A 15906-nucleotide genomic window follows, 5' to 3' on the forward strand; every position below is an offset into this window, starting at 1 on the left:
GCTACTAAAACAATCTCTAGCAGTCATTCCAGTGAAGGACAGTACTCTCTACACAGTGTTGGCACTAGAAATAAAACGTACAAAACTGAGCTTATGGGATATTAAGAAAGAATAAGATTTATCCACCAGTCCTTCTCTTTCCCCAAACATTTTTTCCCTGTAGTATTTCTTTTACATCAACAAAAAGCTTGATAGAAATAAAACCTCTCGTAAGAATGTTATTAGATGTCTAAATCAACATGAGAGAGAGAAAAACAAGCTTTTTCCTAACAATGTGAGCTCTTAAGTTCATGTGGTCTAGACCACGACTTGGACTACCCTTTTCAATTTCCTCCCCAACTAAATCTATTTAGAGACATACTAAAATAAAAATAAATTAATTTTGAGGAAGTCTGAACTACTTCTGATAAAAGCTGAACAAGCCCAAGCTACCAAATACCTCCGCATTTTGCCTAAAAAAAGGCTCTTCAAATACAGAAAAAAAATACTAAAGCAACTCAAGCCACAGCTATTTTACATTGACCAAAACAACGAACTTCTGCAGAAACGTAATGACTGTAAGGAATGTCACCCCTTGGCGCATCAAGGCGACGTTATGCAATCTGCCATCAAGCACTGAAATCAAGGAGTTGGTCTTCAAGTTAATAAGGCACTGACAAAAGTCCTCCTGAAATCCAAGCACTCACCCTCTTGATGCATTATAAATTGGAATAGTGGTTTTAAAAAAAGGATAAGCCCTACAAACAAACTCCATGTCCGCTCACATAGATTCTTTTAATGACGTTCTCAAATTACCTAATGCACAACCCACTTTTAGAGAAAAAAAAAAAAAAAAAAAATCAAGGCAATACTTAAATAATAACAAAACTTTTAAAACTTGTCCTTGTTGGGATAATGAGCAATTAACTGATGTGAATTAGTAGCAGCCCTGGTGCCTTGATGCTTCCAACAGGCAGCATGCTATAGCTGGCCATGGAAAGATTGGAGCTACTAATGCTGGTATCAAAAAGAAAAAGGATTAAAAAAATGAACAAAAATGCCACCAAGAGCCAGAAGCAGCAGCATCCTCTGATTTACCTTGATTTGGACAAGATTTGCTACAGTAAACCAAAACCACAACATCAATTTGCCTTCAGTCAAAAGGGATCTCACCCCCTCGAGTGCCTTCACAGCACAAAAACCTGCAATTACTCCTGCTGGAAGGGAAAAGCATTTCCTTTTAACATTTGTTATGTCTGATACTAATAGAAAAGGACTATTATTGAAAATGTATAAATGCAAATAGAGGAGGGTGATGTTGCAAGACAAATCTGATGAGAGGAATTTACTTCTAGTGAGGAAAAGATAAGCAATAAAACCCTACTGTGTTTTTTTTTATGCTATTTTTTTTGCTCACAGTATGTTTTCAAATACGTGTATTTCTATAAACACTTTTCTTGGTAAAAGCTCAAGTGCTCTGCAGTTGCGTTTTGAGGAGGAAACTTAATCAGCTGATTCCCTAAAAGACACATTGATTCCTCAAGCAGGAGGCTAAAACATCTGCGTAACTAGGAAGCCGCTTCATACGCCAGCTGCAGATTTGACAAATAACGTCTGCCATTACAGCACTTTCCTTTTCGGCTCTTTCATAAGTAGGATATGATTTTCACGGTAGTTTAAAAGAGCTAACAGTAACACAATTTTAAAGCTTATCTGTTAATTATTTATATGCATTCATTTAGTATTTGTAGTTACAGTGCCTGTAACTTGCACCTAAATACTTAATGAATCATAATAGCCTAAGTAATACTCTTGTGGCATGAAACGTCTGCAGAATGAAATATATGTCTGGGATGAGCTACGTTTACTCAAATTATCAGGGCTTTTCAAAAATAAGTTTCCTTATTTGCTTTCTAAGAACACTGGAATAGACGGTCAGGCTGGAAAAACCTAGCCAAAACTAGTACGGATTAGGTTAGAAAGATAGAAGTCAGCAGTAAGTATTCAACCACCAGTGCAATTTATGTATTGCTAATGTCTTGCACCAATTTCATAAACCTGTCACTCCCTGTTGGTCAATCTTTCCCAAGACTGTCAGCTTAGCAGTCAGCAGGTGAGCAACGTTTACCTGCCAAGTCTCACTACAGAGATCTACTCTGAACACTTTTTGCTCAGATGCCTCCAAATCTGAGGGGCATCTTCAGTTTCCAAATCAAAACATTATGAAATAAAGTGACAAATATTAGCTGAAGTATTTCAGCAGTTATTAACAAGGTAAAGAACTAGAGCAATACGTTACAACGAAAAATAAAGTGCCAAGTAGTCTGGATGACAGTCTTACCTGAATACCATGAGCTCGTTGCTGTCCTTGTTTCCTCAGCACTGGTTTTAAATATTTTATTTTGTAACCCCTTTTTTAAGAAAAAAGGGCTTTACTACATTTCTTTACAGTGCATCTGACTTGCGTGAGTCTTTCCAAAGCTTAGCTGAGGCAGCTTTCCTCTGGGAACAGAACCGCTACCTCTTTCTGAGCACCATTTATCTCAAAGTATGTCACATTGCAGTATTTCTAGTTGTTCTCTGCAGGACTATGTGGCTGAAGAGAAGATAAACAATAGGAAAGTACTGAACTACTCATTGTAACAAGCGCCAGTAATGTTTTCCGTGTTGTCATTCATTACTCTAGTTATTCTGGCTATAGATTTTAAGAAAGTCCTCCCACAATAATTCAATGTCTCCCACAAAAAACAGCGTATCTGAGAGTAGAAAAGTGAAGAAGAGTAGGGGGCCTAACAACAATGCAAGCTGGTAACAGAAACAATTCACTAAATGATGATTTGTGAACTGTTTTCCCCACCATCTCTCTACCATAAAAACCTAACTCAAAACATCTGGAAAAATACAAAAAACCCAATAATAAATGACACCTTCTGACCTGCTCTGTCTTTAGGAAAGCTGCACGATGTCAGGCTATGGCTCCCAGTTGCATGTTTCCTTTCACTAACAGAACAACAAAGTTATGCTGCAATAAACCTATAATAGCTTATTTAAAAATTCAAAATCCACAGGCTATTATCCACAATGCTTAAAAAAAAGTACACACATGGTTAAAAAAAAAACCAACACAACACTTCAGTTGTTGAGAAGAAAGACACATTAAGTAATTTTTAAAATGAAAACAAACAAACAAACAAAAAACGCAACAGAACTAAAGTTGTGCAAAGTCTCCTACAGTAACACTGCTGGCTATGGGGGGGGATGTTGTCTTAAACCCAACATGGGCAAAAACTGGAGAGATGGGTGAACTGCAGAGGGGTTCAGCACAAGGAACCCCTTCCCAAAATACAGGAGTTCAGGATCAGAACACACGACTCATTCCCCATCAAAACAACAACAAAAAAATGGCAAAGAGACACAAATTCCCACAGACCTTGTGGTATAACTGCCAGAAGCATCCTGCCACTGTTTTCTTTCTACCATGAGCCAATTCACAGGAACAATTCTTGGAAATACAAACTAGCCTATTACCCTTTATATCACCAAGCGATTGGCGTTTTTGTGTTTTGTTTGAGATTGTTACTGCAAGATTGGATTATCCTTCTCTTTTGTCCCCCAGAAATCAGAAATTAATCATTTCCATTAAGAGATTAATTTGACTCTGGAAAAAACCCCAAAAGTTAATTTATAGGCTTCTACTTGGATGCAATGAACAAACTGTACATTTTCAAAATAATCGCTACTAGTAGAAACCTTTATTAGATAGTCAGAAAACTCTGCCACAGACTGGTAGGTAGCTTGTTTCTTTTTAAAAAGGAGTATTCATGGTGGGAGTCTGCAAGCGTATTTACGGCCACTAAACCACAATGTCAATGGAACAGTTATTACTTTTTCACAGACTTCAAAGTTCTGATATCGGAGTCCTATTTTGGACAATGTTTCCTTGCTTTATAAAGATCAAATTTTTTAAGATTAAATAAAACCTAATAATCCAGGAAAACTTTATCTAGGTGAGATCAAGGAAACCCAAATAAAGCAAGAATCAAAGTCTTAAGCAAAACACACATATAAAGCATGGCTCCCTTTTTACAACCATGTTTTACTCTGTGAGTAATTTCAGTGACCAAGAACTATTCTTGTTGAGGGTGGAATTTTGATAGTCCCACACCTTTTTACTCCTTAGGTTATCCTACCTTCTAATAAATTAGTTGTTTGCCTGAAGATCAAAAGAGCTTCTGTATGTAAGGTCTGCTTTAGGCCATGTTATCAATACCACACAATGTCAATTATTTTGACCAAGACAGCTATTAAAATCAGTTATTGCCAAATGAGAGCATGAAAGCGTGAAATTGTGCCTCTATCTTTTTTTAATGTAGAACTTCTAAGTGATATTAAGCAACACCATTCACTGACAGTGGTCCCTAACTGATAATTAACAGATACCCAGAGAAGTAAAATGTCTCAGTGAACTATACTCGGGTGTGTTTTGTTTGGTTTGGGTGGGCTTTTTTTGTTCTTTTAGTCATTCAACCTTAGTATGTAGGAGACAGACAGCTGTAGAAACAAATGGGAAGAAAACACTCAGTTCTGACCCAACAGTGCTTTCAGTTTTGTCTCTTCCACACCCCCCCTGACCACCCAAAACACGTGAACTACACTTTTAACCAGGAATTAGGTAACAACGTACCAAAAAACATTTTGGTGTGTAAGTGCTCAGCCTTTGTGCCACTTGTAGGGAACATGGCTCCCATACAGTACTCAGGTTTGCAAGCTTACTGCTATTTTAAACTTGCAGTTGTTAAGTTTCTTATACTTGTAGGTCTGAGAGAAATAACATTGTCCCAAGGTAAGTGTGCCTGGGACAAGCTCCCATTGAGAACTCCTGGTATAGTCTAAACAACATCTCTAGAACACACAGTACCTCTTACCTGGTTCATACATAGCTTTTGATGCAACTCTTAAATACCAGTTTACTTGTTTCCTTAAGAATGCCTAAAAAGGTGAGTTATTTTCAAAATTAGTATAAAGTTAAAAGAAACTCAAACTAGCTACAATCTATTTAACTCAAGCACAGCACCGCCAGAAGTATCACACACACTATTTGGTGTTTCATGTTGTTTTTCCTTTCACTCTTTAAGGCAGTGGTTTCCACAGGTCAGTTCAGAGAACATAACGAAGCATGGTCCATGGCAATTCATGTTGCAACTCCATTTTTAATTTGGGGGACTCTACTCCCCAACTATTAGTGGTTTTGTTCAGGGCTCCAGAGTCCAGAGATCAAGCTGACAGGCTCTGTTCTGGCACAGAAAACAGCTGGCACATTTTTCATCAGGACCTCGTTCTCAATTATGAGATGGTTCAAACTGTTCTTTTTTTTGTTCTGAATTAGCCTGTTATTCAAAGGTCATCAAGTTGGCAGGAACCTGAAAAGAAAAATATAAATAACAGATTTTACTTTGGGTAGTAGCTACTTACATTCCACTGTTTCACGGACTAGCCACATGTTTAAACACACGTCACCGATGCTCATTCTGTCTCCAAAAAAGGGAGCAGGAATGCAACTGTGATTCAGCGATACAAGTATACTTAGAGCTGTAGAAAACCCAGGTATAACCAAAACAATAAACTGCTGCACGGTTTATAGTTTTATTATATGGCCTTAGATCTTACTAATTTTGATGACATTTAAGATGGAAGTTGTCAGCAGAACAACCTAAACATGATAAATCTCAGCATCGAACTACACAAGCAGAACCTTCTCACTTGAGTCCCAGCTAGAGAATTCTTGGCACACAGTTCAGAGATTGATGTAGACCCTCTAGTATTTTTAAGACTAATTTAAAAAAACAAGGCATAAACACTTGTCTGTGCTTTTCCCATAGGAAACCTGAATACTGCTGCAGACATCATTCCCCTTCATGAAGATTAAAGCTGGTTTGCATTACATTAGTTCATATATCCATTTTCTCCCCAACAGGAATTTGCCCAACAGCAACATCTCTTGTTTACTCAGGTTATTAAAGAGCCACCACACTCCTGATGACTGCCAATAAATACCCAGTTTGGTCAGATATGAAGCAAGCATTTCTTACTTGGCATTTACCATTTGCTTGTAGAAGCAAGAATGACCAACTTGGCTAAAGTTCCACCATTAAAACTAAAAATAACATCTATTAAAACAGTTTCTAATATTTTTCAACCGGGTGGGTGTCTATACTGTATCAAAAGCACATTCAAACTCTTAAGTCTTTCTTAGGGAGTCATACTGTTAACAAGCAATGAACATTTTCCATTTTAAACAGTATCATAAGGCATCTCTATCCAGGGACAGCACTGCTCAGGAGTCAGATCATGGTCAAGAGACAAATTTTACACTAAACTAACCTTTGTAACCTAATGTTTCTATGAAGCAGTGCTTCTTCCACTGGAGCAAATGCTGCAAGAACCCATAGAGTAAGTACAACTACATAAAATGTCAGAAAACATGCTTCAAATCATGGTAGCAAGGGTTTTGGCCATTTAATGGTAGTTTTTTCTTCATTAATACTCCCCTCCTTTTTTTTATTCTTTTAAAATCTCCTCTACTTATCTTAACTTTGCTGTCATATTTTCCACAGGAGGCCCTGCCAAGATCCTTAAACCTGCTGATTTGCACAAGCTAGGGCCTGAATGCTTTAAACAAGTTTGCATTAAACAGTATTGTCAAGCGCTATTGAATAAAAGCTCTCCTTAGAGGGCAGTTTTCAGGCTTGCCTGGAAGTCATCTCTCTCTTGCAAACTCTTGGCCACTATTTGCTACTATTCCCACTTTCTACAGCCAGGAACACAATTTCCTCTCTTTTGCGCTCTCTCAAATACTTTCAAGCTTCTGCAACCCTCTTTACTCCTTAGATTTCTGTCAGGAGCGGAACTGAACGAAAAAGCACAGAAGGACCTGGAAAGGTCCTTTTGTTTCCCCTTGAAATTCAGTAGTACTTTTGCCTTGGGAACTCCATAAACAAATGTGCAAAGGCAAATGAAGATTTCAGGAAGACAAAGTGGTAACTTAAAAGTGATTTTGCTCATAAAAAAAGGTCACTAAGAATTTATATGGGAACAGAGTTTAATAGGAGTTGGAGTAGCCTCATCTTCCTTTATGATTCATGAAAAACCCTACTTTTGCTTTCAAAGTCTGTCACTACTAACATGTATTTTATTCATTTTAGAAAGACATACAAACAACAGAAAACATGCATGCCCAAGACCTGACCAAATGGCACTACAGGAGAGTTATCTGGAATTGATATTGAATGCTATGGTTTACAGTTTTTTATATAACTGTAAAACAGCCTTTTAAAAATGAGCAATGTCAAAAATACTGCCACTCGGACAGATATTTTAGAGCACCCCTTCCATTTCCCCAATTGCTTTCAATGAGCCTCAATATAGCCTCAAATCTTTCTTCATTACCACAGAAACTCTGAGGACTTGTCTGCCAAGGGGCAAACAGAAAGCTGAGGCAAATCAATAAGCTTGTGAAATCAATGTACAGGCTACTCAGAGCAGTTTACTCTTCATATGAAGTGAACAAAGTGACACTTCGGTCATCGTGAAGATCTGTCAGTTCATATTCCTCTTCCATGCCCTTCTCTCACCTGTTGTCTGTTGCTTTGGCAGGCAGCGCTCAGGTGTTTAAACCAGAGCATCGCATTCATTCTGTTTCCAGCTTGAAATTTATACGAATTGCCTGAGGGAGAAAGGTACAGAAAAAACTGATAAGGAAATACAAACAATATTATATACTTAAATCCTACCCACATTCAAATAGCTCTAACTAAAACATTATGAAAAGATTTAATAGCAGAAGGTTCGTATAACTTTACACCTTGGCAGATGTGCAACTTATTTCTTTGACCTAGTCCAAGAGAAGTTTCAGTTCAACTGTCTTCCTTTCCAACATTATAGACTTCAACTAACACCACTGTCAACCAGGAAAGAACAAAACGTTTCTCAGAACCATACAACAAAAATGTTTCTGTTTGTTGCCATTACTGCAACTTGTTTATAATATCATTTTGTAATTTTTTAATGAAGTGCAAGATAGCACTGAAACGCACTCCAGAAAGCTACATTTGAAACTATTTGAAACTTGTTCCTAAACATACCCACACGTTTCAGACTTGTATTTTCAGTGTCCGGTGCTACACAGTGCTTGCTTGGGTTCAGAAAGGCCAAGGATTACCAAAAACATTTCAGGTTGCGGTTGCCGAGTTTAAGCTGACACGTACTCCTAATTTACCTGACTGTATCAATGGTGCTACAATACACGCTTGGAAATAAAATGTAAGGAGACATGAAGTAGACAAAGCAATAAATAATGTTTAGCTCCTTTATTAGAACTTCTAATTACCTCTTTCTGCATAATTTGAGGTGCTATGAAAAAGTAACAATTTCTTCACAGCTTAAATTGTCCAGATCTCTTAGCGTGTTTTACTGTGGGGTTTGTTTGTTCCCCTCCCAGTAACAGAGCTACATTTGAACAGGAGGTTTGGGTTTTGTTTTTCGTTTGGAGAGGAGAGGGGACTGGTTAAGCACCGAGCATTAGCTGAATCATGGGTTTTTTCTACTTGTTACATTTTCACATATGTGAAAATGCCTCTACGTGGTCTAAATATAATTTAAAAGAATGGAGATGAATACCTCCAATAAAAATTACAAGTGGATTTGCTAGAGTTTGGAGAGCTCCTGTAACTTAATGATTCTCCACAGACAATTGTTCCAATTTCACTTAATTGCTTATGAAGATCTCAGCAAACCAAATGCTATTAATAATTCTGGGAATCACTGCACTCTGGGTGCTGAGCATTTCTTACCCTTCTCAGAATCAGTCAACAGGAAGAGATCTGGATGCTCAGGGTCATCCGCCATCATCACCATCCAGCCCACCACTGACACATTCTTACTCGGCGTGGATTTGAACTGAAAATAGGAGCAGAGATGTAAACGAAAGCCAAGCCAAGAAGCTTCAGCCAGGTTGACTGCACTGCACAGAACGAGTATTCTAAAGGGCAGATCCTTCCAGTAACACTGTTAATGACATAGAACAACTCCAAAGGAAGCACAGCACTTCATTAAATTAAGAAAGTTTATGGATTTTATACGGAATTAGTGAAAACAGAACTTACCACAATGAATGATATTAAAATAAAAGGGAATATCACAATCCCCTCAAAACACCTGTCAAGAGACATCTAAACTACCACAGTAATTTTGACCACTCTTTAATTACATTATTAGAACCTATAAAGCAAAAAAAAATCTCAGGGATGCTTTTAGTCATTAACATTAATTTACAGTTCTAGAACACTTTTGTTCTTCATCCTAATGCCACGTAGCAGATTTACAACATGAAGCATCAAATGCCTTTTATATAATTTTAAAAATATTGCTCCACCATTATAAATCCAGAAATCTGCTTCAGCAAAAGGAACTGTTACAGCTAATAAGTTTGAGGGTATCACAAGCAAAGTAAGAATTTATAAAAATATTCTCTATCTGGCAATATAATAACTTTACAAATAAAATTCCCCTGCAAGTCTAATGTCAGTTATTCTAATCTATGCCATACATTAACTGGAGACCTTGAATGTCTAGATAAGCATACCTGTCTACATTTTAAACCTCATTTTAGAGTACATTAGAACTTTAAATGGACAAATGTCAGACCAATATATGAAATACAAAAAGTACTTTAACCAAATTCAAAACAATTTAAGAGCCCGGTCTCTCCGTATCTTCTAAACCTTTGAAAGCATCATCTGTGTACTGTCCTCTTTATGTTGCCATAGTTACATTTGAAGGAATCGTTCCACCACAAGTTCCTACCAGTTGTGTTCAGCTGACATTTGCGTAATGTCAGTGGAAATATAAAAGCTTGGAAACTTTGAAGAGATTGCTTGCACAGATAGCTTAAGCGTAAAAGGGACAATGGCTGTTCTGAGGAAAGACTTGCCTGCCAAACTTCCAAATGGATGCCCTTTTTTGATGCTACTGCGGATAAATACATGGGAAAGAACCATTCCTCATAAACCCTGTACAACCACATATAGTAAAGTAACTCTACTGTCTTTGGGGGGTCAACAGATTTGGTAACACCTCATAAGAACAGGAAGTAAATTATAAAGCTGGATCAGACAACATTTCATTACAGTGAGAGCTGGATAACATCACTTCTTCCCAAATAGAACCCAAAATTTCCCTGAAGATTCCAGTCAGTAATAAAAAACCTTAAGGAATTTTATCTGAAAGAAGGAATAAAGACAGGGAAAGGGAGTAAAATAAGGATATAGGTCAGTAGTTCTTAAAAAAAGAAGCAGATATTCAGGACTTGCTATGGACCCACTGAAGACATTGCCTCAAAAAACAAGATGACACAACTTACACTTAAAAGGGATCTGCAAAATGCAAACTTCCAAGTAGTCCTACAAAGCATTAATAGCTCATTTTCAAAGAGGGGGAAATTTGAGTCTCAAAGCGGTTTTAATAGGTTACAGATCAATGACGTACCTCTTGAACTACACTTGTTTCTGGATTTGCCCGAAAATGGCACATTTATGCTTTCTTTTCTTAGTTGTTATCTATCATATCAGTAGGTGGACAATATGTGAAATTACTATTGCAATCAAAACTGCTAGAGCTCACTTGTTTTTTCATTTTATTCAAAACAATTAATTAATCATGGTCCTTCTCCACATAATAAAAAGCTCCACACAAGGAAAGTATTTCCTGCCAGCATCAATCCCTCATCCCTTGAAACATATGTCCATTTTCCACCCTCTACACTTTCTTTAAGGTTGTTCTAAGCTCAAAGGCATTTATACATAAATCTTTGAATCAAAAACTCTGATTAATCAGTGAACAGACTTTTCACTCCAACCTTCTGGCACCTACAGATCTCCTTCCTCATCATCTCCTGTTGAGATTTTACAGCTTTCTAATATTCATTTTCTCAGTGGCTGAACATACTTCCCAGATCATCATCAGTCTTTATCAGGGTATTTCAGTGAGAATGCCTGAGCAACAACTACCAAGTATTCTAGAGTGCCAATAAACTGGTCTAATTTGGAACATAACACGCAATGGAAGGTTTGGAATGAGCAAGGGTTCATATTCGAGCATGAAGCCTCAGAAAGTCTCTTTTCCAAGTACGTACAAACATGGAAAAATCTCTCATGCATGCTATGTTGTCAAAGAAATTGGCAAGATTCTTCCAGCCTGATTACTATAAACAGTTTTTTTATGGGTGTATTCACATTTTTCAGCGTGAATGCTTTAAGACTAATTTTAAATTGGCTATTTTTACTGTTGTGCTTTTCGAAAAGAATGCAAGTGCTATAGTTTAATCACAGATGCTTGTTTGTGGGTACCATTCCAGCACATGAGAGAGAAGACATTGAGCATTCCACACATGTTCCGCTGAGATTCTCCCGTACCACATCTCCGGGCTCTGAAGTTCACGAAATGATTTTCCATTACTGTAGTAATAACTGAAACCTGTTCACTATTTAAAACATAAAACTCATATCTAGTAGTCTTTCTTAGTAGATATAGCACAATAAAATGTTCAACATTTAGGTATCCATAGCATCCTCTTCCTTTGGACTAGATTCACATCTAGAACAGACCATATTTGTCTTGACCACAGGCATGAGAAGAAGAGCTGGCTTGCCCATGTCTGAAAGAGAGAGGATTGCTTTCCCTTTATGCTGGATTACACTGGGGTTTTTATGAGGTAATTTTCCAAAGAGGTTGGCTATTAAAAGCCTGGAAGAGATTTCAGTGCCGGTGCATTCCAAGCCCTCAGTCTCAGCTGCCTGAAGCAATAGCAGCAACAGAACGGTCAAAGCATGACTGTAATCAAGACACATTTACCATGAGACCTCTAGCCAGGAAACTTCATACAGCAGACTGGCTTTTTCATTGCCAGTGTTCCTTTCCATGTCACAGAGGCCCTGAGAAAGGAAGCTGAAGAGACAGGTGTTTACATGGCTCTAGAAGATGCTTGGAATATTTTACCTCTGTAAATCTCAAATGTATCTATCTTTGAAAAAGAAACTTGCTTCAAAAGTAGACAGCATCATCCTTTATATCTCTTTTATCTGGACAGGAACAGAACAAAACCTAGTTCTAGCCTCAAATCGCTTTATTTTGCAGAATGGACCTCTTAGGAATATAACTAGACAGTACTTCTACAATGAAGATGCACCCATGCACCAGCTATATACAGACAGGTTGACCATCTACAGTTTATTCTCTCTTGATTAACTCTCTTTCTGAAAATGCAACCAAATATGAATTGAAGCATGACACTTGACAGGTCATCTTCACAGAATCTGAAACACCACCTGAGGCTTCATCTGTAGTGAAATGGATGAAAATCTAAGCTATCAATAGCTATGTTAGAAGTACAACACAGGCAGACTCGCTGAACAAAGTTACTGCCCATCTACTATTGGGCTGTTTAATAAACTGGAGCCTCTCCGCCTATACCCTGACCTCAGCCTCCCACAGCAGCTACCAGGTTACCTTCCACCTTAATTTCAGCATGAAGATAACACTCTGTGTTATAATAAACTTTGGAGCAGAAGTATGTGTGCATTCACTTTGATTATTTGTTTAAACAAAAGACAACCCAAACCATAGATAATAGGTATTACATTATTATAACCATGACTGCACCTGGGAAGCCAAATCAGAGAACTGAGCTTCATAACAAAATATGTTTGCTGCCCTAAAATGCTAAAAGCAAGATGTCAGCTGTGTACAGACAAAGTTGTGCTGCATAGTTCAGTACAATTCTGCAGAGCCAACTATTAAAGAAAATAAATCTGCTCTAGCAGTCATTGCTTTTCACTACCGCTCCTCCATCTCCCTTCCCTGGGAACTGCGTTGCTCAAACTCTGCTGAGTATTTGCAAGCAACAATGCCAGTAGCTTCTGATGGGTAATCCTGTAGCATTATGGACTTGAATGTCTCCTAGCTTCTATCTCCTAACTGTCAATTGTCAGCTGGCACATCTTTGGACAAATAAATACAAGAACATAAGGATGTGAGACAGATTTTAGCTTCTCAGGCACTAGTTAGTCTCTGGTCATTAGCAGTTTAGTTGCTGCAGGTATCACAACACATCGGTGACTTGGGGAATATTAAAAATCAATTCAATAGGTTCAGAAAATAATTACTGGAAGAGCGTTCTAAATGGATATGACTGCATTTCAAGACAAAGGTAAAGTCTTTTGCAGTAACAGAGACTCAAAAGGATCAGGTACCAGACTAGAATGTTTACATTTATTACCTTTTTACTTCGTTTACTTTCCTAAAGAAAGGGCAAAATCATTTAAAATATTAAAATTATTATTCTGAAGGGAATGCATAAGCAAATGGATGACATAAAAATTCAGTATACTTGATTTCCAAACAAGAAAATTACTAGCTATGCAATTTTCCCAAGTTTTCTAAACCCAGATGTTATCTAGATTGTTTTAAAATACTTATACACAATACTGAAAAAGCTTCTGATTGAATCTGTACAAGTATGGTAGTGTCTTCCATCATACAGCACTTGACAGATAGTGGACAAGAGAGATTTAAAAATGCATCTTCTGTTCTTAAAAGAAAACAAAATGCAATTTTGGCAAAAAGCCCAAAGGCATCACATCAGTAACAGGAACACAAAGTCTGACATGACAAAAAATTCCTTTTCCATCTCTTAATGTTTTCAGAAAAAACAAGCAACAAACTGTTTAGTGACATAATGCCAGTGCAAGTTCTCTCTTGGTTTGTTCTTTTTCTTTAGTACTTTCTGCTCATAGTACTTGGCAAGTCTGCTCTTTCCAACTACTTTTAATGAGACAGGCTCCTGCCATAAGGTTTTCACTGATACCAGAGGCAAATGCATCTGAACACACACGCTGCTCCAAAGATGCCAGAGACAGGGTGCTGGCGAGCAGGCCTTTGGGCTGGGCTGCGATTGTCTTAACTGGTGAGACACATTAAGAAGGATCAGATTAGATTTCACCTAAGCAATCAAAGCTAGTGGGGGTGAGGCAGATGGATGATGGCAAAGAAACCATGCAAATCTTTCTACAAGTAACTAGCTGTTACTAAACTAATTTAAGTATTACAATACTGTTTCCTAATGAACTATTTTCACTAAAAGCCGAAAAAACACAATTATTTTGTAGATTCAGGTGACCTTACACATGAACTTGGCACACAAACTCAAATACCGAGGAGTCTACTAATCAGATATCTTAAGCTTCAAATCTCTACTCTCTGAACATAAAAACGTTAGGACAAGAAATTTTGTACCAAAAAGAAATAAGATAGTCCCCTTATAAGGGTTCTAGGAGCACATCTTGGTTTGTAAAATTATATAAGCTTTATGTAAAGCAAATGTTAGTCAGTGATGGCTGTCAAATTATACTGAAACACTGGCCAAATCAACTATAAGTAATGGTTCCGAGTAGTGAATGAACTTGGAAAAAGATCCAAGTATCTCACATTTTACTCAGTTTCTTAACGGAATCTCTTGCGGCATCCTCTTCCATTATCATTAACCAGTGAAAACAGGAACTATGCACATCAAAACATCCCTGGAACATCTACAGAAAACCCTTTTACTACTTCCCCACACAGTATTTTTAGCTTCTTCCCAATTAAGTTGCAGTGAATAAAAGGAAAGCCAGCACCACATGATGCTCTAGATCTCTGTTTAACACCTGAGGTGTTTTGTACTCAGTTGTAGTTAACAGACCACAGGATTAGACGGAAAAAGAGAGTAGTCTAATTTTACCACATATATGAAATCAGTACATGTTTAATGTCATATGTAGTGACTTCTCAGTCTTTCCACACCAATGCTTGTTTAGATTTCAAGCAGCAAGAAACTGTTGCAAGATTCAGAAATCATCAGAAGAACTGACTCCTAACTTAGCAGAGCAGACAGATTCAGTGACACAGTTCCCTTCCTTATAGACCAACAAACTCAAAGAGACCCATGGCATATGCAAAGCAGATGTTCTTGGTTTAGCATACGCATGTGCATTATATTTCCATTACGGGATATCCATATGAGGCGACTGAGTGAAAGACAGGATAGTGCTGACTAGAAATCATGCAAGTCCCAAACTACTCTCAGTTTTTACCATCAGGAAATCACATTTTAGTTTTGGCAGATGATACTGGAATACACCCGTTTTACATACGTGTTTTCTCTCCGTAGCCTTCAGAGATTTCGCAGCATAGTAAAAGAGTTGAGTTCCACACAGTGCTACCCAGTATTTTGTCCAAGATGCTACCTAGAAAGAGGAAGAAAATGAAAGTGCAATGTATAAGTGAAATGTTTCAATAACAGGCGTCATCCTCTGCAAGAACATGACAGCGCTAACTGCCCAGCCAAACCATCGTAATGTTCCAAAGCTGCTGTTTCTAGTTAGTTGTGTAGGCCCTATGAATGCATTAAAAGCCTAGAAAGCAGAACGAAAAAGTGAGTTTCCTCATTAATCTGAGAAAAGTTGTCTGCATCTTACTTTCTATTTTCTGCAACTCTTATTGAACACTTTGTTGAGTTACATTTGTCTCTTCCATTTTATGTACCGCCATAAGGTATTCTCCATTGTCATAAATATGTATCTTGACTTACAATTCACAAGCACTTGCAATGCAAATGCTAAGGGTTGTTATCTACTGATAAACTGGTAGGATCCACCCACCACTCAGTAAGACAAAACATCCTTCTCTCTTTTAAAGTTAAGTAAACGTAAGAAATTTTATGTAGCATTACACTTCTCTTCTACTCTCTAGACTATGGCTACAGCCTTATAAACTGATTAAGTCCACCAAACAGAAGAATGCAAACTCTAGCAGTGACACTAAGCCTTAATCAGCAAG

General features: G+C 37.6%; 1 protein-coding gene across 2 annotated transcripts in view; it reads right to left on the reverse strand.

Annotated features, from left to right (window-relative positions):
* Positions 1–2110: 2110 nt before the first annotated feature.
* RALGPS2 (Ral GEF with PH domain and SH3 binding motif 2) overlaps positions 2111–15906 on the reverse strand; it is an 88805-nt gene continuing 75009 nt past the window's right edge. For both annotated transcript variants that reach the window (XM_080349190.1, XM_080349189.1), the window contains 4 exons: positions 15222–15314; positions 8829–8934; positions 7611–7702; positions 2111–5399 (listed from right to left, as the gene is read on the reverse strand). In XM_080349190.1, coding sequence (XP_080205316.1) covers positions 5370–5399; positions 7611–7702; positions 8829–8934; positions 15222–15314 — 321 coding nt within the window. In that variant the 3' untranslated portion in view covers positions 2111–5369. The remainder of the gene's footprint in view (positions 5400–7610; positions 7703–8828; positions 8935–15221; positions 15315–15906) is intronic.

Source organism: Nesoenas mayeri (genome assembly GCF_963082525.1).
Source record: "Nesoenas mayeri genome assembly, chromosome: 8".
Taxonomy (NCBI): Eukaryota; Metazoa; Chordata; class Aves; order Columbiformes; family Columbidae; genus Nesoenas; species Nesoenas mayeri.